Raw genomic sequence first — 26662 nt, 5'->3', positions numbered from 1 at the left:
CTTAGGGAAATTTCCTTTTCATAGTCAAACTCGTGTGCCTTCAAGTGGTGAAAGTACTTACCATTATTCTCCGATATTTTAAAAACGGCCAGCTGCTGTGAGTTTATTAAAAATAATCAGTGGTCTGCTGGCTTTACTTTATTAAGGTTGATTTTAGGTGGGCTAGCTTAGCATAAAGACTGCACATATGAGGATGTTAAACAATCTCTGTGCAAATATTGCAAAAAATGTGAACCACCAATAAAAAGACATTGAGCTTTCATATAACAAATGGACTATAGATGGCACCTTTTGTTTTCTGTGAGAAAAATGGTTTCCATGCAACAGCCTCTTCAAAGCTTCTCTCCTATCAGCCTTAGTCTCCTAGCTACAAACCCTCTTTTTTGGTCTTTATTTATTTTTTAAAATCTACTTCTGGCGGGAATCACCATAGCAACCGCTGACAGAAAAGCTGATTGCCTCCTTTAGCCCTTTGACTTCTTGGTGTCAATCCTATCAATTTCTCTCCCAGTTTCTAAATATTGTTGTTATAAATATGAAGGTTTAACAAAAAAGAGGCTTTTTAGAATATTTTTTCAAACCACATTCCATTAATTGGAGAGAACCTAATGCTAGTGAAGCTAATGAGGGAATCTAATGAGAGAAGCTAATGGGGAATCTAGTGATATTCAAGTATGTTCATGCTTGTACGTGTCAAGAGGAACGTTTGGTATTGTGATGTCTTTTGGCAAATGTCAGATCGGCGAAGAAAGTAAGGGACGTATGGTTCGCGCATGCAGGGTTGTGTGGGGAAACCGATAGAGTCCCGCATACAGGGGGGTATTCGAGAATTGTGGGATACCATTCCCTTTGCCTGTCTGGATGGATTTGTGTTTAAGTGTGGGCTTTTGTCCAAATGAGTTTAGTTGTTTAGCTGTTTTACTGTGTTTTGCCTAGTTTTTTTTCCAGTTATGTTGAATTCTTTCTGCACCATGAGTGAGAGGGAGGAAGAGGATGAAGAGGTTATGTGGCACCACTACTGCTAAGTGATGTAATGTTAAAGTTGGAGAAATGGTAAATGAAGTTATGATTCATGTTTCAAATCTATTTTGTTTAATTCATTTTATTGTTATAAAAATTAGTATATCTGCAGGCTCAAACTTAGACATATGAGAGTTTTAAGAAGTACAATTAATTAAGATGGAAAACATTTAATTGAATTATGTAAATTTGAGTTGTAAAAATAATTATTGAATTGGATAGACGTAAGAAATTAGGTTGAATAAATTTAACTCAATTACCTGTTATCAATTGAAGTAATTCATTTAAGTTTGATAAGTTATATTTATATATATGCGTCACAATGAAAATAGAAATGAGATAGAAACTCATACGTTTACTTTGTCCGTTTTTTTGCCAAGCAGAAACTCTTTCATTTGCTGATCCTTCTGTGTTACTTTTTTGATAGGCGTATAATCTGCCGTCATTAAAATCTCAGACTCCGTCTCACAAAAGTATAGCGCTCTCTTCTTTCCTCCACGCGTTTCCATTGTGACTCCGGAAATCAGCGATCCATTGAGAATGTCTTTATTTACTTGCCGTGCACGCGCATTAACCCAGGGTTACCAAGTCGAGCGAAATTACGCCAACTCATATCCGGTCTATTGAAACCGACATACCCAGAGTAAGGAACTTCAGGCGGACTTCAGCCAGAGATCAGGGTTAAAGTCAGGGTAGTTTAATCTTGCTTTCTGGAATACCCCCCATATCAGCTAGTGACAAAGCTAATGAGAGAAGCAAATGCTAGTGAAGCTGAGAGAAGCTAATACTAGTGAAGCTAATGTTGGTGAATGCTGAAAAGGAAGTTCTCTTGTGGTTCAAACTAAATACGTTTTTTGCTAAATATTTTGATGTACTAGATATGCACATTAGCCTTTTCTTCTGTCATCCTTAGAATTTACAGGAATAGATTAAAGTTATCAAAATACTTGGGAAAAATGGAAAACTATGAACGCATAAAACATTAGCTACTTTTTGTGCATTCAAAAGTAATTGTAGAGATTTTTCTTTAATTTCTGTTACTCCAGTTCAATACAAGTTTGCCTGACAAAAAATAACACCATGACTGGAGCTCTTTTTTTGTTTGGCTACTTCAGCACCTTTTTTTTTTTTTAGCCTTTACGCACATTTGTAGCTTAGCTAGGAACAACATACTAAAATGGTATCAGGCTATTTAAAGGCCTATTGTGCAAATGTTAAATCATTGTTCTCCTCCTCTCACTCAGGTGTGACCTTCTTACAGCAGTCACAAAAAGATTTACAGCTCATTCCAGCAATAAAAGCTTTCGTCAGAGGGTCCATTATTTCATACTCCCAAATGGCAAATGTCATAGCCAATTGAGTTCGACCCAATGAGGCAGCGTGAGAACAAGACGAGAACATTAAACGCAATTTACATTAGATTTACAATGATAGCAAGGTTTTGGGTCATCAGTTACAAAGAGCTGAGTTGTGGGGGGAAATTTTACTGGTATTTCAGATTTATTGTGTTGTAAAATAAAGAGAAAAGCTTGCGTTTAAGTAGGAATTTTCTTCATTTTTGTTTGCTAATCCTTTAAATCCCTCAATCCTTCATTGCAATTGGTTGTTTCAAGTACATCTGTTGTCCTAAAGAAGACGATAGGAAAATCAGTGGTAGTCCTTTTAAGGCACATCCAGCTCAAACTGTCAGACCCTTTTGGTACTGTAAAGCAGAAATTAATGAAAACAATGAAAAATCTGTATGATTTTGTTACATCTTTAGCCCAAAAAAAGAAAAAACGGATCCTAACAAATTTACAAGTACATACAAAGTACTCTGTAAGTCATGCCTTTTAAATACACTTCACGGTAATAGAAGAAAAAAAAAAAAAGCAAACATGGATAATTTAGAGCAAAAAATAGTTCAACACAGGAATCCAAAAAAGATCTGCACTGTTGATTGATCAGTCGGTCTTCTGCAATGTCAGGAAGCTAAGAAATAACATCATACAAATATATAACATAAAATATTTATATAAATAAAAATTCAAAACAATACAAATCAATCGTCATTTAACACTGGAATAATAATTAACGACAGTATCAACATCGTCATTACAATTTTTATTAGCTTACCCTGTTACTTCAGCAAAAGTATAGATTTCCCATTCATGATTGTAATTCCATTGAAAAACAAAGTGTTTTGGTCTTGAGAAATTGTAAGGGAGAGACTAAGATACCAGCATGTGGAGAGAGAAGAGATTGGAGAATTGATTTCACCTTTTCCAACTCCCAGCATCCCTCCCTCCAGTGCTTCGTCTTTTCCAGACCTGTCTGTTGCGTTGGAGCAACACCAAAATCCGGTCTTTTCATAATCGAACACGTCTCCTTTGCTTCCTGCAGCAGCGCTTTTACTGTTTTTCCAACTCTTTTCATTTCACTGCAGTGGGATCAACACACAAACTTTTGTGTCTCCTCATTTTTCTGCAAACATCTCATCCTGCGGTGGGGTTGCACTTCTCCCTCATAGCCACTTTTTGTCTTTTTTTCCTCTTACTTTGACTTCACTATCAGACATCGGACTCAATGCTGGAGAGCTTTTCATATACGTGTCCATTGCTGGCACCATTGAAGGGTCTCTGTCCCTGCCCCAGACCTAACGTGTCCCTGCCTCCAGGAAGAAGTTTGTTGGCCCCATGGTTGTTCCCCATGGGCCCTCCCAGACACATTTCTTTAGGGTATCTCGTGCCCACATTAGACATCACGCCAGCTGTAGCAGATGCGGGCAAATAGGAAGTCACTCCCATGGAGCCACGGAATTCACCTCCTCGGTTGTTGTTGAGAAGTTGCTGTTGCTGCGCCTGTGGTTTTTTGATGTAGTATGGTTTGGCACCGTGTAATAGACACTGGTCGTCCCCGAAGGTTGGGATGAAGGGGTTCTGGTTCACCTTATCTGGGTAGAGAGATTTAGACAACGAGTAAGTCCCGGCCCCTCTGCCACTACCACCACCACCACCACAGCCCCCACCTCCCATCATAGCTCTATCTCTGTCCCTCAGGTCTCTTTCTCCCACCGAACGTCGATGCAACCCACCTTCACCCCCACGGAACAAACTGAAGGAAGAACCTCCTGCAGTCCTATCACCACCTACTCCTCCAAACAATGGGGACTCCCTCTCACCTGCATACCTTTCAAACATGTGAGCATAGGGGCTAGGACCTTCCATGAAACGGTCCTTGTCTTTCAAGCTCACGCTTCGGGGCTGAAGAAACTGCCCGCCAGCGCCCCCACCGGCCCCTCCCATGCGGCTGGCTCCCTCTCTTTGCAGATCAACAAATGTGTCGTAGGAGTGTTGCCTCCGTAACACCTTTCCACCTGGCCCTAGCTTTCTTCGCTGAACCTGAGTTTGGGTTTGGTTGGGTCCTACGCTGCTCTTCCCTCCAGAGAACGTCATGTTGATATCCTCGCTGATGTTGTAAAGGTTGCTTGGCTGCATCTTGCAGGAGTCACAGCGTTTACACGTAGCAGAGCTGGGGCGACTGCTGCCACCGGCAACTCCACTAGCTGGGCACGTGCCGCCTCCTCCTACACCTGCACCATGATGACACACACTGTGGCAGTTACGACATTCCCAATCACCCCCTGCTATGCCTCCTCCCCCAAGCCCAGAAACCCCCTTTTCCCAGCAAGTTTGGGCTTGTTGCCCAGCTGACATTGCACCAACCCCACTTTTGCTCTCCTGCTTCTTTCCTTTTCCTTTGAGGAAGTCTTCCACAGGAACTAAGCTTTGACAAATACCACCACCGCTACCACCGCCCCCACCGCTTCCTCCACTTCCACCTTCTTGCTCCCACTTGGCCTTGCCCTCCTTGGAGCGGAACTGGTCCGCATAGAAATCCCTCTGGCTGTCTTTGTCTTTGCGGAATAAGAAAGGTGAAGAATTACCGGCTCCTCCTCCCCTTTTCCGCTCCAGGGGAGGTGAGACCGTGCGGTGAGCCAGAGGCCCGTAGGGGAAGTGGTGGTGGACGGTGTGGTGGTGGGGTCTCCTTCTGAAGGCGTTCAGTTCTATCTCGTCCTGCTCCCGTCTGCACTTGGCAGAGGCCGGCCTCTTTTTCAGGCTGTCCCTGTACTGCTTACGTCTTCTGGCGTTGCCCTCCAGGTTTCCATAGGTGACGGTGTGCGTGGAGATGTCCGATACATCAGATCGAATGTTCCCGTCATCATTTCCCGAGCCCGCCCCACCCCCACCACAATATCTTTCATGACCCCCAATGAGCCCTGTGCTGGATGCGCCTCCTTTGAAAGAAAACCTTCCATAAGCGTTGCTTCCTTTGAATGCGCCTTGACCAGAATCCTTAAGGGTGTGTCCAGCAATCAGGTCGAATTTACTTGTATTCCTGTGGGTCATAGAGGGACGTGGTTGGGTAGTGAAGATAGGCGCTACCCCTCCACCCAAACTGTCGCAGTCGAACATGCCACCCTCCAAAGAACTAGCGCTGCCTAAGCTACGCGGCCTATTAGGTGGGGGGCCGGACATACCCAGTGACGAGGCCGGGTGGTGGTGCCGGTAATGGTCCTGGTACAGGTTGCTGTCCTTTAGGGGCAAGTTGCCAAAAGTCCTCTCCACCTCGCTGATGTAATCACTGAACATGTTGTCCTCCGCCATATAGGGAGGCACAGACTTACAGTCCCCAGGGTGACCCACCAGGCTGCGCCGGTGCTCTTGGATATCATAGATGGCTGACTCACGGCCGCTGTGGCTGTACTCCAAAGCTGCATGTGGAGAACCATTTATGCCAGGGACTGCAGTCATGTCTTTGGCAGTGCGGAGCAAACGCAGAATATTGGAGTGGGTGTTGTTCATGTTCTTCTTGATAGTAGATGAGGGTGAGTCTACGGTTGACTTGTTTTCCTCAATTTGGACCCCATGGATGCAGCTGTAGATACCCTGTAGCATGACAAAAATGAAGATATAGGGAAGCCAAAAAAGTACGAGAAACAGTCTACAAAAAACAACAGAATTAAAACACCCTGTCACCCCTGAGTGCTGACATTCTATCGACTACCGTAACTCTTTAACTGTTTACCTTAACTAATGTAATTCCTGCGGATTCTGAAACAGAGGAAAGCAGCTTTGCACTGACATGCAACACTTTACAGTATTGAGGTGTTTACAGAATCAACGTAAGTCAGCCGATTCAGATTCAGAGAAAAGCCGTTGTGAAAAGCCACTTTTCTCTGCGTTAAGTGTCGCCTGCAACATCTTGGTTGTAAAAGGGTTAGAATGTGCACCGCTAGCTTTAAAACAAAAATTTCAAAACCTGACCAGACTCCTGACCTAACTCTGCAGGTGAAGCAAAGCAGAAACAAGCAAAAAAACAGTCAAACACTTCCCAAACAATTCCAAATTGTCATAAAGTAGGAGCTCGTGAAGTCCCTAAAGGGTTCAATAGACCATAAAATGTCTTTCGTTTACATGTAGACAACAAAGACCACTGACAGTTAATAATTCATGAAATCTCAGTTTGGCTTCTACTTTAAGATTTACTCATTTCTTTTCCTAGAAGCATAGAAAACCAGAATGTGACTGTTTTGTTTTCTTGGCCTGATCTGTAGAATGAACACTAACACTATAGTATGTAAAGTAATTTTTTTTTTAAAGTGACGTGCCCACGTGATAACGTTCATTAACATTGCAGATCACACTGTCGGACTTTGTCGCCAAGGATGACAAAAGTTTAATTTTGGAAGTACAAAACCATAACATTATGTAGGACACAAAACATGCATTTTACAAGTGAAACGAACTACACGTCATGGGGGTGGCAGGACTAACCACTCTTATGGAAGGCAGAGGGGACGGACTTCGCACGCAAGGCAAACAGACTAGTGTAAATCCAGGGTTCCAGTAGGTCAAACAGTGTGTTATTTAGGTGTTGCCGGCGACATATCCAGTGATAGAGGGTTAAGGCGACATGGAGTAGAGCGAACCAATCCACACAACACACCTATTGGATGCTTGTACTGAATTTTTCTAAAGTAAAGCTAAATAGGGATTGAAAACTAGATATGTTTACAGGATTGTGTAATGGCTTAGCCTCATGTGGATATAACTTTTTCAGTCTTTAGTGACCCAAAACAAGAACTTTTATTCATCCACTTGCACTGAATCACAGAAAAAACATTTATCTTAGTTTAATGGTAAAACCCAACTTCTTGTGTCAGAGAAAGACTATGTGACACAAGTTTTTTTCCAAATTGTGGCTTGGGGAAATCTGGTTAAAGTGACGGCCAAATCTGAAAGGTTGAGGACACACGATCCACCACCCAGCATGCAGCCAACATTTCTCAAAGATGTCAACTTGTCAGAAACAGTTTCCCTCTGTCTCTTAGTCACTTTCCCCATCACTGAGCTGCACTCATGAATATGAATAGTCTAGAGTTGTTCCTCAAGTTTCTTAGTGACAGTTGTCTCAATGGGGCTGCCTGTTTTAATGGTTGCCATAAAATGTAATAGAATAGAGGCCGCCATTGTACTGCCTTGTATGAATATCTAATTCAGTCTTTACATCAGCCAACCACAAGACTCTTTTTGTAATTCATTAGCTTTTATCACTTCATTGGATCTATTTTTTAGATCTGATAAAGTTGCCCTTCATTTGTCCCCCAAATGGGAGCTTTTGTCACATATTTACTCGTATAGCCATACAGGAAGAAGACAATTGATCCACGGGTCCTAATATCATCCTAATATCTATTTTAAAGGGACAACAGTTTGAAATGAATAGTAGTAACAATAGATTTGGATGTTTGGATTGTGTACTTTTACAGGAGCAAGGAAAAGGACCTATGATGTCTCTTCGTCATACACGTGGCTCGTAACAGTCTGTTACTAAAGTAGCAGCTTAGAGACGTGGACGTTCATCTTCATCAATGATGATAGCTTGCTACCGAACCTGAAGTGTCTCATTAAAAGTGTTGATGTGAGTGTTTTTGTTTTACAGCTACACAGACTACAACAGCCACAGGTAACAAGGTGAGTCATGGCATCCTCCTGACTACCTCAATCCATCTCCGCCATGGCCAGTGGTTTCAGGAAAGCTGCTCTTGTGATGGCTCTGTCAGGACCATAAAGGTCAGAACCAAAATAAAACCCGAGAGTACTTACTCTGCTGATGGAAAAGGTAACCCCGGGCGTTCCCGAACACGCTCCCATGAAGCAGAATCGCAGCTGCCAGTAAAACCAATGTTCGCAGATGAAGGTGATGAGGGACAGGATCATGGCAGCCCCGAGCATGTAGAAGACCCCCGCCATGTTGTCCACGTCCAGCTGACTGCTCATCACCTCGTTCTTCTCGTTGTGGCAGATGCCCGTCAACCACAAAGCCTCCAGCTCCTCCATCTCACCTGCAGAAGAAAAGAAATAGCAGAGTTTTAATGTCATGTGACGTGACCTTAGCGATTTCACCTAAATACATTGTCAGAAGATATGAAAATTTTAAAAAATGTGGCGTTGAAGCCACAAACAGCAAACGTCCTGTGTATACACAACATGTCATGTTGTATCACTTTAACCACAGACTGCCCTGAGGTTCATCTACACTAACCAAAATGTGTGCAGATCCACCCTTCTTCACAGCTGACCTATGGGTTTGACAGTCCTCTGTAAGAGGAAGTGTTCAGTCACGTGACAAGTGTTTCCGTCATGAAAAGTGTCCCTCTCAGTTCCACATGCCTATGAGGAGAGAACACGTCTGCACAGATTTGTCTGGGCACTGATTTCTCCACTGCTTACATAATGCTGGTTAGCTCCTGCATGTTTGTACAGACGAGAGAACATTTGTGTTTTTACCAGGATATTTACCAGGAAATAGGGCAGCAAAAATCTCCATTATATTCATACATATGTGGATATATACATATGTGGGATGAAAATTTTTCTCACTTTTTATTTTATATTAATACATTTTCATGTTCAGCCTTTTTAGATTCCGCTTGTTGTATTTTCTGCACCCTAAGGCGCACTTAAATACGACAGAGTTTGTAGTGCCGGTTTACAAACAGCATTTATTGTCAGGGAACGAAGATGTGGACACAAGATGCAGGACGACAGAAGTTGAGAAACACAAGGATTTAATCCTGAGGAAGGCTCTGAGACTCGTAAACTAGTAACAGTCATAAGAGAACGATCCGGTGATAAGTGAGGAGGAACACAAGGTATATATACACACAACAGTGATTGACAACAGGTGAGTAAAACAGGTGCTGGCGATGAAGACGTCAAGTCCACAGAAGCACAACAGAACACCGAACCGGAACCTAACAAAATAAAAGCCCCAACCCGGAAGTGAAGGTGAACCTAACCGCCCTGGACCCCAGTACCCGACATTTATTTCCTTAAAATTATGACTTCAAAGTCGTAAGTTTACAAGATTTAAATTTACAAGAGATACTGTGTTCATGCAAAACAGATCTGTCTTTAAGGGTTTAGTATTTGTATTAGTCTAATAAAGCAACTTCAAAGATTGTTGGCACTACAGTAAAGTTCAAAATTGTCCAGTGTGTTATTAAAATTAGATGTCTCTTATTCACTTTCGAAATGTAAAATTTTTTTAGTAAAAGAAGAAACTTTTTTTATTTATTTAAAAATGATTTAAATTTGCAAGCACGTCTTTTTGTTGGCATCAAACGTACATAAAAAAGGCAAAGACAATAGAGACACAACAGGAAGAAAAACTGACATGAACTAATTACAATAGTCCATCGTTTTTGGCGGGAGTTATGTTCCAAAAATAACCCACGGTAAGGGAAATCCACGAAGAAGGATTACAGATGTTTTAAGACTGTCAAACCCCTCAGGACACACTTTCTCCACTTTTTTCAGACAGACATGAACATTTTCACACTTTTCTTTCTCAAAGTCAGGGAATAATAAGTCCAGTATTAAAGATCTGCTCACCATCAAAGACTCATGTAAATACTGTACTGGAGACACAGCACAGTGGAGACTGACTGACAAGGCCAACGGCCAATCAGGTGCAGAAAACAGTGTGCTGTAAAAGAAAAAAAGCATGCAAAGGGGACTGAAAAAAATCGAGACCGAGATAGGCGTACCGTGATGTAGCGAGGGATCACTGTATTTATTCCCCAATTCATTTTGTACTTTTATCAAAATAATCTTGATTGTATCTGTGGTTTTCAACCAATACTGCCGTTTCTCTCAGTACCAGATCGATTCTGTTCTATGATTGAGCTTTGTTAATGAAAGGTTCAGCTCCCACACAGCTAGTTTTTTTTAACCACAGAGCACCCGCTTCTATTGTGTTCTAATTTTAGCCTAGACAATATGGAATCAAATACGACACAAATCTGTGGGAAAATCCAGGGGATTATTCTCTTTCCACTACCCATGCCATTGCATAATCTCTCCAATCTCTTTTCTTCTTCCCTTGAACTATTTCTATCTTTTCCTGTCTGGAGCTTGTGTACGTTCAGACTGTTGTGTATGACTTCCTGCTCCGTTAGCTCACCTTCTGCTCAAACAGGACGTGACAGATGTGAGCAAGCAACGGTGAGTCTGAGGCGCTGCTCCCAAAACCACAAGACCTGAAGACGCAGCAGACATTCGGGAACGTGCACAAACGCTGAATGATGAACGTCGCAGACACCCCGTCTACCCACACGACATCGCCAACACGGTGCGTCAAAGTTGGAGCGGATGTGAATCCTGAGAATCTGATCCGAGGTGAATGACCCATTTTTCCATCACGCAGGCTTGAACGGAAAGTGTTAGCACCTCAAAGGCCACGGTCCGGGTGTGTGTCAGCATGCTGGGGTTTATGAGATTTGGCAGGAAGTTAGGAGACCGGTGAACCTGGACTGTATCTTGATGCGAGGGCAAAAGTTCACAATGGCGACATTTGTTTCATCAATGTCAAATTTTCCACAAAAAATAAGCTAAAAGCTGTTGTACCCCCCCCCCCCCCCCCCACACACACACACACACATTTAAATGAAGAGGACAGACTTCCTGCTAGGTATTCACCAAATTTCTACTTCTCGCTTGTTAATAACATACAAGCTGCCAGATTGTACTGATATAGCACCCCCAAGTGTGGTACCTTTTTACACCACTCATTTATTCTCCAACCCCCACCTAAAAGGAAGAATTATAGCAGAGAGGCTATTGAGTCCAGCTACACAGACACAGATGGATGTCGTGCACGCTTAAGGACATCCACCTGGCAGCACAGGAACCACTTTTTGAAGACATGAAAGGCTTTTAAGTGTTAGGAGTGAATTCAGCAGCATTTCTTTTTGTAATGGGGTTTCACATAAACAAACTAAGTGTTGAAGCAGATCAACAAAGTGTCATATCGGGATTTTGTTTGCCTTGAGCTGATTTGAGGCAATCTGTTTTTTAGCTCCATGGACGTACGTGACGTCAGTTAAACGTGTCTTTTAGAAAATGTCTAACTACCAAAGAACGTGGTTGGAAAACATCCAATGAGCTTTATATAAAGTAGAGGCTTTCACACTCATCTGTTAGTCAACACCCACCCATTATTTTAATGAAATGGGAATCAAAAGCGGGGCTGTGTATGGGCAAGAGTCTGGCGATACGAAAAAAGTATAACTTTGAAAAAACATTGTCTGAATACTGAAGTGTGACGTCACCCACAGAAAATGACTTCATTCCAGCTTCAACAAAATGAAGTCTATTTAGTCGCCGTTTTTTCGCGGTGAGGTGCAGAGATGCTGGAAGAGTCTTCAGTGGTTCGGTACCAACTACTGGGGTTTAAGTGGAACACCAAAAAAAGATGCTGAACTAAAGGTTTGCTCAGAAATAACAAATGAAAAATAGTTTTTCAAGCATTTGAAACTAATACCAGAAAATGATCCCAATATTTCCCAGAACCAATTTTAGTCAACATCTCTAATGAAAAGGTGAAAATAAAGTACCATAGAAGCTATTATAACTAAAATAAATACTTTATTATAGTTAAAAATACTTTTGAAACCCGTGTGTAATAATGTTTGTTTAGTGTTTACTGATTTTTTTCTTTTTCTTTTACAAGCCTCTGATGGGTTTCTTCATGAATGGCATGTAACTCAACTTTTTTGTTTTTTAAATAAGGTTCAACCTGGAAGTTTGGCTAAATTGTACAAAGAAAAAGTGACCGCCAGAGAAGGTTTGGCGCCCTGGGCGAAACACTGAACGGTGCCCCCCCCCCACAACCCCTTTAGCCCCTATAGCAGCCAGTTGACGCAATAGTAGGAGCATCCTAGTGCACATTGTATGATTGTATTAACTTTACGTGGAAACTTTACGATTTAGTCTGGAAAAACTGGATGGAAAAAACTGACACTCATTCTGATCATGTCTGATTTATAGTTTGTGAGAGGGTTTGTGATACGTTGACTTTGTGTAAAAAGTACTTTTTTTTTGTTCATAAAGATGTTAAACAGTGAATAATAAAATGAAAGAATTATTAGGGAATTGCATAGAAAAACACAAAAAACAAGCAAATTTCACTAATTGTTTAGGTAGGTGTGTGATGTTTTCACATTATTTCTCATTCAAAGGAAATTTCTTTACATTTTGCAATGTGGCATTTCAAAAAAAATTATTTTAAATCATTTTTAAAATGTTTACTTAATTAGAGGTACATTTGATGCCCTCCTGGGTCTTCACCAACTTATTTTAAAGACAAACTTCGAAAAATGAATAATTTTTACTAATATTTAAATTTGTAAAGATTTTGATTCAATTATATAGAATTATTAACAACATATTGTAATGATTAGACTATACTTTGACTCTGGAGTCTGATCAAAAACATCAGACAGACCATTAGAATTAAAATACTCCAGTTTCTTTTATTCTATAACATGAATTCTGGAATTTCTGAATAAATCAGTTATTTTTTTCATATTTTTGATAAACATTAAACCAGGATTTGCACAAGATTGTTTTAAAAAGTGGGTCTTGAAAATATTTTGAATAATGTGCACGTTCCATTGTGGTGGTGACCTGGATACCACAGATCTGTAATCATACGAGGAATTTATAAGGACTAGTTAATGGGGAAAGATTTTCCTTATTATTCTCTGAGTCTTTGTACATCTGTGCGTCATAATCTGTGGTCTTTGTTCTTTGTGTTAGACTTTCAGAGGTAAATATTGTCAAATCTCCCTGCAATTTGTCTTCAAAGCAAATGTCCATCTTACTCACACATTCTGTGAGTTTTCTTTTTCATTTGGGATGTATTTATCTGGAGTCAGACATCTGAAGAGAGCTTTCTAACTTCATATAACAGGAAACATAAAAAAAGAAGGAAAAACACAAGGGAATTCGGATGAACCGTCACCGGTTGGAAAAATAAATCCTGATCAACTAAAATCAGCTCCAGGGAGTCAAAGCTATAGACTGGAGGCTTTTCCTTTCTAACATCTGACTCTGCAATTATCGGAACTGTCCGCTCAAGGAGACAACAACAATGAGCGGCAATCTGTCTCTCCACAAATAGAAGAGCAAAGAGAAGCAGCCCTTCCATGGCCATGTGACACAATTATACACACCAAGTGAAAGCTGTTGAAAATGCTTCACACTGAAGAAGCAAACTAATATATATATATATATATATATATATATATATATATATACATATATATCAGAAAAAGGATGATCTCTCATTCTCGTTTGAAGACGTGCACATGGCAGAGATGTTTGCATTCTCACCCATCTTGCAAAATCCTGTCTACTGCTGTCAAAAAGCAGAAACAAACAGCTGGTGTCTGTCTTCACTGCAGAAGCAAAAAGGTGTCACGTCTGCCGTTTTACCAAAGAACCAACAAAATAAATCGCTTTGACTGACGACTTCTTGTTTGTTTCCATTTTGGATTCTCTCTAGAATGATAAAAAAAGGAAGATCTTTGAGCGCATTCCATTTGCCTACAGATATTTGCACGTTTATAATTCAAAAACCCCTTATATATTACAGCCAGTACATTAGTCATTGAAATGCTATATTTAAAGAAAAAGATAATATCTACTTTTCTGCTGAGCACATCATTGGAGCTGAACTGTGCATGAAGATCTGCATGAATGATTTTTAGATGCTTCGAAAGAGTCGACAGCCACAAATTAACATTTGACAGATGGAAACACATCGACAAAAAATATTGATAAGATCAATTCATCGATCTGAATTGATCCAAGCTTAATAGATCAATAATCGATCCATTAAAGTAGAGAACGATCTTTATGCCTTTCCGTTTTTTCTGGTGACCTAACAAATAACAGCAGTATAGTCAAAGTCTGCTAGCTTGATGCTAACGTATAATAGAGTTTCCCATAGGACGGCTAATGCTAACACTCCGGTGACCTAAGACCTAAAGATACATTGCTGACTATATATTAATGTTTTCAAAAAATATTTAGATTACTTTTGTAGTTCTATACAACTTTTTCTAAATGTGTAAACAGCGTTAATTTCAAATTGAATCAAACAGAATCGAGTGGATCAAAAGAATCGAATTAAATCAATCCAGGCTCTGGTGAATTGAATCAAATCTGGAAATTATTGGGGATACCCAGCCCAGTCAAATGATGTGTCATTAACTATGAGTAGATATACTGTAAATATGTGAAATAAAAAATGAACCTTCTTTTAGGAACCTGGCAGGTATTTGGCATTTATTATATTTAACAAATTAAATAAAGTAAGTAATTTCATTCTTTGCTTTCCTTTTCTATCCCCAAAACACAGCCATCTTGTAGTTAAGATTGTATAATTCCTAATTGTTTATAATTGATTTTGTTCTATTTTCTATTTTTGATAGTCTAGACAGCATTATGTTATGTAAAAAGCCATTTATGACTAAATCATAAATAATAACACAGCATCAGTGTGTTTTTATACACCAAACAATTGACAGAAACTGAACATTTTTCCTTGTTTGAGCACATTTTTGCTGTATTTTGTACATTGTGGAAAGAATTTCTTGCAATGTTAGATATAGTTCTTAAAAAAATGCACGGATCATTTTAAAGGGTCCCTAAAAATAATATTAACATAATAATATTAATATAATATTAACATTAAATAATCTGTTGCAAATGAAAGACACGTTCAAAGACGTGTGCAGAGAAAGAAAGCGTTGAAAATATCTCTTAATTTTAGAGACGTTTGTACTGTTGGTGACATGCCATGTCTGTTATATATTGTGGACAGAATCTGTGTTTATGTCATTAATGGAAATCTGGGGAAGAACAGCTGATTTTGGAAATACGATTCACAACTGAGCGCATGTCTCAGTGGTGTGTAGTGGAATCCTAGAAAGCATCATTGACGTTACTCACCAATCCCCCCACCATGGTACTGTTAGTGTGGTCCCGTGCAGCGGCGCCACCTTGATGCATGAAGAGGTGCTAATGCTTTCATTTATACAGAGACAAATGAGGAGGCCACTGCTGGGTGTTACTCTGCACTTCCGTCACCAGACACGGAAGCTGGCAGACAGATTCTGATTTACACGGTAGCTTTTTTTAATCTAAAAAAAAAAGAAGAATCTAAAGGTTTGTTGGATTTAGCTGATAAAAAGCATTAAAAATAGAGCAAAAAAAAAAAACCCTGTTGACATTAAAATTTTATTTAAAGCATAATTTCTTCTTACATGATCTTCACTCTCCTTTTTAACAAAAATATCAAATTTCTCTCTGGAGATTATTAAACAACCTATTAAAGAACCTGAGCCCTAATAGAAAACTGAGTTTTTAGGTCAAATTTATTTTGAGAAGTTGTAGATATAACTGATTTGTTTGGGAAGTGCTTGAAAATCTCATTTCGAAAAGGATGACACCATTAAAACAATATTTAAAAAAAAAAAAGGAAGAAGTTGGGATATCTATATGTTAAAATTTAATATTTGGAAAGGGTTAAGGGTTGGCAAAGGACTTTTCAACAAAAACCCATGTTTTTTCAAGTTTTTTTATTGCATTTTGTTTGCTCGCTTTTCTAAGTAGAGATCATTTGTTTCATGTCACTTCCTGCTCTCCAATAAGGACCTCAGCACCGTAAAGGCAGTGTCACACAGCCACTACGCACATATAATCACGTACAGTTCATGCACGATTTGCTTATTGTGTGGCTCTTAGGTTGATTTACGTGTTGTTTGCGTGGTTTATTTGTATTTCTTCCGTGGTTTTAACATGGTTCATTCGTGACACATATGTGAAAAGAAAAGACCACAACCTTTCTCACCTTTTCCACGTATATTCAGGTATGACCAATTTCCATCCGGGCAATATGCAAAAAATTAACGTAGTGACACGGCCCCACCATCACTGTTCTTCTTGACACCAGCAAACTGTGACTGAACCTGATCTGAAACTTGGAACTCTCTATATCCAAATGTCCATGAAGCCATTCTTTCTACAAATCACTTGTGTTCATGAAATTATTAAGTTATGTCAAGTCATATAAGGGTGTTTAGCAACCAAAGACAATGAAGGGGCAACTGTTCGCTTCCAGATTGAAGCCTTTTCAAAAAGCAAAGGAAATGGAGTAAGGTGCAGTTCACTAAGTAAAGACTAGATGACTTGTAACACAACAGAATATTTTCATGGTGGCTTAAAAACATTTTTGTCTAACTGTTTAATAGATTTCATTTTAAATTCTGCACTGATGTCATTGTGTTTTTATGTACTTTTTCCCATTAAATCCCTTCAAAGGCATTACTGCATGTGATCCAATTTTGTTTGGGATGTACATGTATATATCAGTTTTTGGGCAATTTTATAGCCTGCCATGATGTTGATCATTCAGGCAAACTGACTTAAAATCTGCTTCTTAAGAAACCAACCCTGGGAAGTATGGATTGTAAATATTCAACCTGTAGAAAAAAGCATGATTTTAGATCAAAGGTAAACCTGCTAAGCTGTTTCTTTGGTGAAATTGGACTCAAATGTGCAAGAGCTTCTACAAATGTAGAGCTGTTTGAAATACAAAAAGTCCTCTCAGATTTAGATCTTCTGACCAGAACCATCATATTTCCTGTAATTACACAACCACGTTTTATTTCCACAAAGCTCACCGTCTCCAAACAGCATCAAGATAGCCAGATCCACAGCTCGCTTCCAGCCTGAGTCTTTCTGGATGGCGATGCCGTATCCAGTGGAGGCAAACACTTTGCCGCTGCCAATGGTCACCAGCTTACAGCCCTCGTCTCTGCCAGCCATGTAATTCAGCACCGCAGCATCATAGATGAAGGCGTCCAGTTTGCTGTGGAGTATGGTACACAACAAGTGTGTTAGGAGAAGGCATGTGTCATTATTCACCAAAGCAACGAGAGGGTCGTATCATTATTCACCAAAGCAACTAAAAGCACCTCTGTTTTGTTTTTTGATCAAATGTCTAAAGCTACATTCACACTGGGCTCGTGTTCACACCACCACCTCCAATGAAAAGTCTATGTAAACGCACATTTTGGGCTTCCACGTTCAAAACTTCCACGTTCACAGATCGCTACGCATGTTTCTAAGTCAGTTTTTGGGGCTGTAAGTACAAAACACGTGGCCATTGAATGCGCTTTAAAAATGAAACCAGATGGATTTTGACCAATCAGGTATAAGAGAAATCAATAATTGCGGTTTGTGTCCAGCTGGAACTCTTTAAAGTCTATCATATATCAGAATAGAGCTGTGAAAGAAAATGCCTGGAACAAAATTCACCAGATTTGCATAGAAGCCTTTTTTTGATACATGTACTTATACATGTACCTGTATAAGTACATGTTTGGGGTAGCCACAGTCCAGTGTGAACACCGAATGCTTAATGCATGTTCAACAAAGTTCCTCTAGTGGGTTCTTGAATGCGCATCACGTGCCTGGTGTGAATGTAGCCTTTTATAATATACAAATTCTTTACACTTCCTGTTTCATTTGTTGTTTAAAACTAAATCAGTTTACCTGTTAACAAATTTAAGGGCTTTTTTTGTGGATTAGTCAAATAACAAACGGTAGGGCCAGCTTCTATTTCTGTTGTTTTAATACGAAGTGCTTCAAAACAAAAGGACCTCAGAAGCGCTCCTGAGAGGTCGCTGTGGCTCCATCCAAACACAAGATTTCTCTTGCTGAACTGAAACCTCAAAGATAAATCCACGTTTTTCTGCTAAACTTTCATTGGGCTTTCATAATCTTAGTTTCAAAACGTTTGTGTTCTGTTTTTGAATAAAAATATTACGAAAACCTTTCTTTTAAAGGTTTATATATTATTGTATTATTTTGTGACACTTAAATTGTGTCTTGAATCTGTGACCTGCAGAATCTTTATATTAATTTTTGTTCTCAGTTTTAAAAAAAATATATAAAACACTTTATGATAACTAGTTAACAAATCATACATACACTGTTAATGCATGACTTATAAATCGCTCAATAAATACCAGTTTACAGGTTATAAATAATTTATAAATGAACCTTTTAGATAGCCAGTAAATAACTAACAAGCTGTTAGGTAGAGAATGACTTCTTGACTATATGTCAATGATTTATAACTGTACCCTCTTTATTAGTTATAGATCATGAATAGGTTGTCAGAAAATTATAAATGTTGTTAAGTATTGGTTAATAGTTTACTTGTTTCTGGGACGTTTTTTAAAGTAGAAAATGTTCCTCCTGTATTGAATGATGAGGTAAATAACATCTCAGTAACATACATAAACTGTTAAATAATACTAAACAAGCCATTAGTAAGTAATTTACTAACAGTTTGTTCATGATCGTTTTCTAATTAATAAGGGACAATTATCAATATTTATCAAACTTTTAACTGTTGTTTAAGTCATTAACAGTTTATTAATGATTTGCTATAATAGCTAATGTAAAGTGTTACCAAATGAACATGATAAATCATATTTAAATTAAAACCCATTCATCTGAAAGTAAGAAAACTGAACTTTTGTTGAAAAAAACCCAAAAAACCTCCCAGTCTCTACGTGAGCCTTTGTGCATTTCTGTGTTGTATTTCCTAAAAGATAGGCTAAAAAGTAGCGTAAAAAGTAATTTTGTTATGTAAAGTAAAAACAAGTTCAACATTGTTTGCAAGTTTGGCACATTTTTTTTGGGAAAATCTAGCAGAGATGATTCACTTTAGAAGCCAGAAAGTCCAAAAATGTAAGAGGGGAGACGTTCTGTACACAATCACCCGCTGTGTTCTCAGTCCTCCTCCATTGTAAGTTCTCTATTTTAGGTTGCTCTGTTGTCATGGAGTTAGTTAAGAGATTTGTTCACGTCCTGGTTAAAGATAAAAAGCTTTCTAACTAAACTGGAATTTTTAATTTTGCCGTTTAAATATAATTATTAGCTAAAAAAAAAGAAGCAGGGTAAGATATTAACGTCAAAGACTCAATATTTTTCTAGATAGACTCGATCTGTATTAGCAGAGTGTGAGTTGATGTGACAGCCTCCAGCTTCTCCAGCTACCATCAAAAGGGCTCCTCAGGCCTCTGCAGCCACTCGGCATCAGGAGAACATCACAGCTTTGCATTCTGACTTCCTCAGCTGTGGTTGATGAAAATGTTTGCAGACAGACAGAGAGAAAGAGTGATGAGCAGAGTAAGAAGGCAGTTATCAAGCGAACACAGGCCGCACTGCTATTCTGGGTTCTGGGTGCCAGCGGAAGGCAGGAATGCTTCCCTGCTGGCTGCCCTCCCACACTGCCCCAAATTCTTCCTCTTCCTTTTCCTCCCCTCCTCCTCCTCCACGCATCTTCTCCGCTTTTGCAGAACAACAGACAATCGCAGCCTCTAATCTTCCTTCCTTCCTTGTAGGCCTTACCCGGTCTTCAAGCTGTACAAGGCCTCGTCCACATTCTTCTGGTGGAAGCTGGTCATGTAGGTGTGCATGTCCCTGTAGTTGTTGCGGATGTTGCGTTCTGTGCTTCCGTTGGGCACCGTGCCGAAGCGAAAAGGCGGCGAGAATTCGTTTGGCTTCTGGAACTGCAGCAGGAGAAGGAAAAAACAGTGAAGGGGGTCGTCACAGAAGAAAACAGCTTCAGAGATGCATCCAACAGCCAGTGATGCCGGTCAGCATGAGAGTTAGACATATTGCGACACATTTGCACTAAAACTCCATTGACTTGTTTTCAGTTCTTAAAAAAATAACGAAGTTAATTGAGTCGTCATTTTTTTTCCAATACAGATGCTGTCATTTGGAGTCAGAAATAACTGGGTGGTCCAAGTCGGTCTGAGTCAACGTTTCTATAGCAACAACTCTCCCCAATCAGGAGTGTGCTTGTTGGAAGACCACACTCCAACCACTTGAAAATGGGTTTGGGAGAATTGTGTCAAAGGTTTTGAACGTGAGACCACATCCTTTTATTGAGGCATCTGATTGGTCAGTAATAATTAAGTTATAATAATAAAAAAAAAAAGATGTCATAAAAATAAATTAGGATAATCTAGAAAATATTTTTAAAAAAAGTCTCAGATAAAGGATGACTGAGAAATGCCTGTTTATTTCTCAGTAGAAGTTTATGGGATTTTAGCTTCTTGGAGCTAGCGTTTACTTCCTGTTTGGAATGCGACGGGGGAGGGGTCACTCAGGCTAGTTCTCATAGCCAGTTATTTTATTTCAAGCACTAATTGTAGTCAATACAACGAAAAAAAAATCACACAGATTTATCAAACTCATTACAGAAATGATAAAATGTATAAATAAAAAAAACAATTAAAATAAAGACACACTTAAGTCACATTTGCTTAATTAAATATAGTGATCATTAACTAAAGTCAATTAGAGCTTGATTTATTGCTTGAAAAGGAGTGGGAACAAGGGTGACTCTATAATCCCACCCCCACTGAGTTAATTCATTTTTTTGTTTTGCATAGTTTTTGTAATCCACTTCTGATCAGATAGACTTCAGTAAACAGTAACGTGAATCACACACCATGTCACAGTAATGTAATACTCATTGATTATAATCAGAATTCAATTTCATTTTAATCCAGATATCATTGCAACACATTGCAGATCAAGTTTTCAAGTCACAAAATCGACTGCATATTGATTATCCTCAGAAAGAATTCTAACTTAATTAACATTACTGATTCACACTTTAGTGAACCGACATGTAATAATCATTGATTATCATTAGAACACATTATCACAATAAACCAGTGATTATTGCTACACATTGCAGATCAAGTAAAGACAATCCATAGCTTATTGATTGTATTTTAAAACATTTCAGTAATCATTATTGCACATTACACAATGTAAAGCTCATTGGTTGTAATTAAAAGATCTTTGATTATTTCACCACAATCAAGTTCACACATGTATTTGGAATTTTTCACACCTGTTGATCCTTAACTCCTCTTATCTTCATATTGTGAAGTCAGAGTTTCTTTATACATTTTCTTGAACATTTGAATATTTGAACATTGAGCTCATTACTTAACCCGTTCCAAACTTTAGTGCCACACAAATTTCTATACAGTAGGTGAAATATAGTAGTATTAAGGTGCAGTACAATAAATATCTACTGTTGTATTCTAATGTATATTTAGATGTATTTATGATTAAAATATTTTTTGAGACTTTAGTTTGTATGTGTCTGATGTCTAGCCTTCAAATTCGTTCGTCATCGATAAAAACCCTAAGAATTTGATTTCTGTAACACTTTCAATCGAGACGTTTTTTTATTTAGTTGAGAGCTCAGTATTGGCATTGTGGCTAGCAAAAACATCACTTTGGTTTGTTCTAGGTTCAAAGATAATCTGTAATCCATTCATGATTTTATTTTGTTTGACTCTGATAAGTTAACTTTGATACATTGATTAGTTCCCTATGAGACACTGGATACATACATTTATGAATATATTCAATAGCAGCGGGCCCAGAATTGATCCTTGTGGGACCACAACTTATCTCTTTGGCTGATGTAAATTAATCAAACTTGACAAATTGTTTTTTCTTCCCGTTAGACAGATTTTGACCCAACTTAGCGCTAGTCCTCTTATCCCATACACTTCTAGTTGGTCAAGTATGTCATGATTGAAAGAGTCGAATGCTCTTTTTTAAGTCAAGGAAAATTCCAGCTGCGTATTTCTTTTCGTCCAGGTCATTAATGGTCTAAGCATATTTTTTTCTTGAAAACCTTGTGGTGTGATGCTAACAGACAGACATAAAGCAGCACTATGTTCCTACAGGCATCGGTCGCACTGGTTGGAAGTGAGGAACCAGGCGGTTCTCCCGCCCCACTCTCACATACTTTCACACACCTGGTTCAGCATAACACTGTGTGAAAAGCGGCACCTTTTTGTCTGACAAGCCCGACACCTGGTCCACGTACTCCTCCTGGATCATGAAGGCAGCAAGATTGGCAGTGTAGGAGGCCAGGAAGATGACAGCGAAGAAGGCCCACACCGACACCATGATCTTACTGGTGGTGCCTTTGGGGTTCTGCACAGGAACAGAGTTGTTGAACACCAGACCCCACAGCAGCCAGATGGCCTTCCCAATGGTGAAGGAGGGGCCGCCAGGCTCTGAGGGGCAGAAAGAGGGCAGGTCAGTTTGCTGGAAGTCCCTTAAAAACTTCTGCTGTCGGGGAAAAAACAGATTTCTTCCCATCTTCTGTGTGGTCCGCCAGTTTGGTGACAACCCTTTACACACTGACTCAGTTCCTCCCACCTCTACAGATGTCTGACAAGGTGTCAGAATGCAAATACTACCCACGGCAGCTTTGTGCCAACAAAGACGACGAGAAACGGCGAGAGCTGAGGGGGAAGACGGGCGCCCGACAGGCCACAATTATCCTCCAGCTGGAGCCAGCACCACAACCCCGCCATTAGAGCCACACAAAACCACACAATGCTGAAAACGGCACCATTGCTGGAAAGTCTTCACTCTGTCCTATAAAATAAAAGCTATAAGGAATCCAAACAAAGCCGGCCTTGGAGTCTAACTGGAGAAAATAACAGGTTGAATGGGAGCGGGGATTCTGATGGGCAAATTGATTCCTGCTGGAGCTGTGTTTGATTCAACAGAGGCGGGTCATTTCATTTAGTCACACACAGTTAAACCTGACAAGTGGCTTCAACGTATAGTATTAGACGCACTTAAGTGCCTTTACTCTCTACACACCATGATGCAACAGTGACGCAATTCTTGAGAACGGTAGGTTACGGGAAAAAAAAAGGTTGGAATGCAATACATCAGAAGATAAGGCTAAGAATACTTAACATCACCGATTTGGTTCTTGTTAATGATTCATTTCATTAGTGGAAGAGCTTAAGTGACTGTCAATGTAGATAAGTACCCCAAGGGCATCAAGTGGAAAAGCCTCCGCCACTCAGACAGGATTGTCAAAGCGCCCGATTGAGTCACCTGACACCTTTCTTCCACCACACTGGATTGGTTGACATTGTGCCTCATTGTCACCTTTCTGCAGCATTGATTACCGGGGCGTTCGCATGAGCGCACTGGCGTCCGAGTCGGCCTCTCACCTCGTCCATCTGCCAGACAGCGGTTATAACCCACTGGACTGAAGTACTCGAACACGAACACGGCCACGGCCGACACGATGAGCAGCATCACGAACATCATGACCCAGACGTCAGCGCTGAAGGGCTCTGAGAGTGAACAACAGAAGGGGGAGGTGAAAGTTTATTAAAAAATATAAAACATCGTTATGAACAGAAAGCACGGAAATGAACCTGATTGTTGCTTTTTGGATGCTGTTCCTTGATATTACAGATTTTATGGGAGGAAACTGAAAAAAATCTTCAAAACCAAATTGAAATTCCTGGAAAAACAGCTTTTTGAAAAACTTATTTTTTCCGGAGAATTTTTTTGTTTATAAACCTCTAATTTAAAAAATTATGTGCGAAACTTTTTTTTCTTGGATGATCTGCATCGTTTTTGCAGCTCTGTAAGTTTATTGATTTTTGTATAGTTAAATTTCTGAATCTCTGCTTGCAAATGAACTCTGATGCAGTTCACTACAGTATGAATGCAGACAGTGGTCCAACTGGCTAAAGACAGGAAATGGTATAAGCTTTCACTTTAAGGAAACTACGTTTCACACCACTCTCGGCAACATGCGTTCAAGCAACTAGTTCCAATAAAAAAGGCCTACGTAAGCAAGCGTTTCAGGTTTCCACTTTCAAAATTCTTGCATTTGTGTGAAGCTTTGCATGTTTCCATAACCATTTTTGGGCTCTACGTACAAAACGCGCAGCCACTGATCAGGTGTTGCGAGTGAAACCAGATTGAACATTTGATCATCTAGGGACTCCAATTTTAATCCACAGAAGTACCAACCGTTTAAAAATAATTGCGGTTTGTCCAGTGTGAACACTATGGGCATTCAGGAAACCTTGTTCAACGTGTTTTGACCGTGCGTCACATGCCCAGTGTGTCCGTTGCTTAAGTGGTTTCTGTTGTCACTCCTGGCTGATCAATACTTACTTTGACTATAAACTTTCTTTTTTTGGGTCAGTTTTTATTTCTAACACCCCAAAAAAACACAGTTGTAACTGTGTGACGGTCTGTTCTCAAAAGTGCAGTGTGAAAGCTGACTTATCTGAATAAACCTGGGAAGTTTTCTGGCATTTCACAACGTAATTTCTTTAAATTGTTTTTCATAAATGACGACTCTATTAAAAAAATAGCAGTAAAAAAAAAAGAAAAGATACAAAATGGCCCATTTTTTTCATGTTATTACTTTTTTACTATGGTATTTTATGAATTTTTATAATATGTCTTAGGAAGTATTTTAGGCGTTTATTTTAGACATAACTGATAAAATTTACTAACTACTTTTCTTTTGTATTGATTGCCTGACCACTAGTGTAATACAACAGAAGGAAAAACAACACATCTTTCCTGACCTAGAAAGGCAGAGGGGGAGACTGTGCCGTTGCTACGGGAGACCATTACACTGATGCCAGTCTCGATGAATGGCACGGAGAAGTCGATGACCTCCGACCTCTCCTCGTTGATGGTGAGTGAACCCACGGCCATGTGGGCTTTCTTTAACACCACCTGGAGGCCAAACAAACAAACAAGATGGAAAACACAGAAGTTTAGTGTGGAACAATCCACATTCAGAGCTAGGAACCTGAGCAATCCACCATCTCTGCTGAGTGATTAAGAGGCCGAAGAGATCGTTCCCACTCAAGATTTCCCACCACAGGAACAGTTGACAGCAACAGGAAAATAAATATCTATCCCAGTTACGTTTTAAGGTTTCCTCCAGGCTTTTCAAGGTTTTAAAATCAGTCTGTAAAACAGCATTACATAATTATTCTCCAAATATTATTTTCAGAAAACATTATTTACAGTTTAACTGCAGAGGTTTCATGTGGGAAAAATAAGTCAACTTAATGGCTAACAAACTTGTAGACCCTTGTAGAAAATATTTCATGCTTGGCATTATTTTTGCTAAAATGTAAACTGTGAATTTTTTTTTTTTTTTTTTTTGCTTTTTCTGTTTGAAATCACGTAGGTTTTCACACTTAACATAAATGAATTAATCAGTTAAATTTTATTAAAGGGACCCGGGCTGCAATAGACCTTCATCATCTGTGTAAATATAATAGTTTTTTTTTCACACATTTTGTCTAATGTTAAGCTTTTTTCCTGTTATTAATAAGTGAAGCCTAACTTTTATTTTAAGTATTAAAAGTTATGAAAGTTTTTAAGACCTGGTGGAAAAAATGATGAAGATTCAAGGTTTTCAAATCCCTCAAACCTGCTATTTTGCATTCATTTTTTTGGACTGTTTTTACTAAAAAAAGAAAAAAAACTCTTTCTCTCGCAGTTTATGTGTTTCTGTACAATTATTTATTAATTTGATCTTGCATTTGTTTCCTCATGTATGACATGTTCATGTGTGATGTATTTTAATTTATACCATCGTTCGGGGTGAATACTCGAGTCGACTCTGAGTGACTGCTGGGTGTGGATTTAAAAAGTGATATACCACACCTAAAAAAGAACATTCGTTCACATAGCTTAAATGTTCCATATCACTGCGCTGTCTTATATGAAACAAACTTTTGCTTCATTATCTAGAGAAAAACAAGCAGTAAGAGGTAAAGTTTCTATCTGAACTGATGCTTTCTATAACCCATCATGATGATCAGCATATTTATTGCTTTCCTTTGCCGTGCAGTCGGTCCCGGCTTAGCCATAACCATGACAACACATCACACCATGTACAAAATAGTTTGCTTTTTGCGAAAAAAGCATTTTAAAACGAAAAAGCAAAAACAAAAACAAGAATATAGTTCTAAAAGTTGATTGAATATTTATTTTTGATGTAAGTGACCATGGAAAAAGTGGGATAATGGCCTTCAAAGTGTCCATGGTCAGAAATGAATGGACTTTGCGGAGGCAACCGTCGACATGAAGGCTTCCGCGTCGTCGGTTAATTTCTTATAATGGGCCCCTCGCCGGGCCTCATCCCTTATGTATTTTATATAAATATCTAATATCAACAAAATCCCAGTAACTCCTCATTTTTGGATCCTGCTCTCTTCTCCTGCTGCAGTCTATGGGATAGTTTAGGAGAAAGGTATAGGTAAGTAAGTTAAGTTAAAGTTAAAAAGTTATTTGGATTATTTTAACTTTCACTTAAATGGGATTTTAGA

The 26662-nt window shown here is 39.2% G+C and overlaps 1 protein-coding gene across 5 annotated transcripts in view; it reads right to left on the bottom strand.

Moving 5' to 3' along the window:
* Nucleotides 1-2139: 2139 nt before the first annotated feature.
* LOC101163953 (glutamate receptor ionotropic, NMDA 2B-like) overlaps nucleotides 2140-26662 on the bottom strand; it is a 141955-nt gene continuing 117432 nt past the window's right edge. For 2 of the 5 annotated variants that reach the window (XM_023955853.1, XM_020702415.2), the window contains exons 10-16: nucleotides 24899-25052; nucleotides 23513-23638; nucleotides 22323-22552; nucleotides 19842-20002; nucleotides 17099-17286; nucleotides 8169-8407; nucleotides 3570-5948 (exon numbers count right to left, since the gene is read on the bottom strand). In XM_023955853.1, coding sequence (XP_023811621.1) covers nucleotides 3570-5948; nucleotides 8169-8407; nucleotides 17099-17286; nucleotides 19842-20002; nucleotides 22323-22552; nucleotides 23513-23638; nucleotides 24899-25052 — 3477 coding nt within the window. Of the gene's footprint in view, nucleotides 5949-8168; nucleotides 8408-17098; nucleotides 17287-19841; nucleotides 20003-22322; nucleotides 22553-23512; nucleotides 23639-24898; nucleotides 25053-26662 lie in introns of all 5 variants that reach the window. The other 3 variants (XM_020702419.2, XM_011474390.3, XM_023955858.1) reach the window with 3 other exon arrangements.

Source organism: Oryzias latipes, chromosome 1 (genome assembly GCF_002234675.1).
Source record: "Oryzias latipes chromosome 1, ASM223467v1".
NCBI classification, from domain to species: Eukaryota; Metazoa; Chordata; class Actinopteri; order Beloniformes; family Adrianichthyidae; genus Oryzias; species Oryzias latipes.
This window is presented reverse-complemented; position numbering and strand designations above follow the sequence as displayed.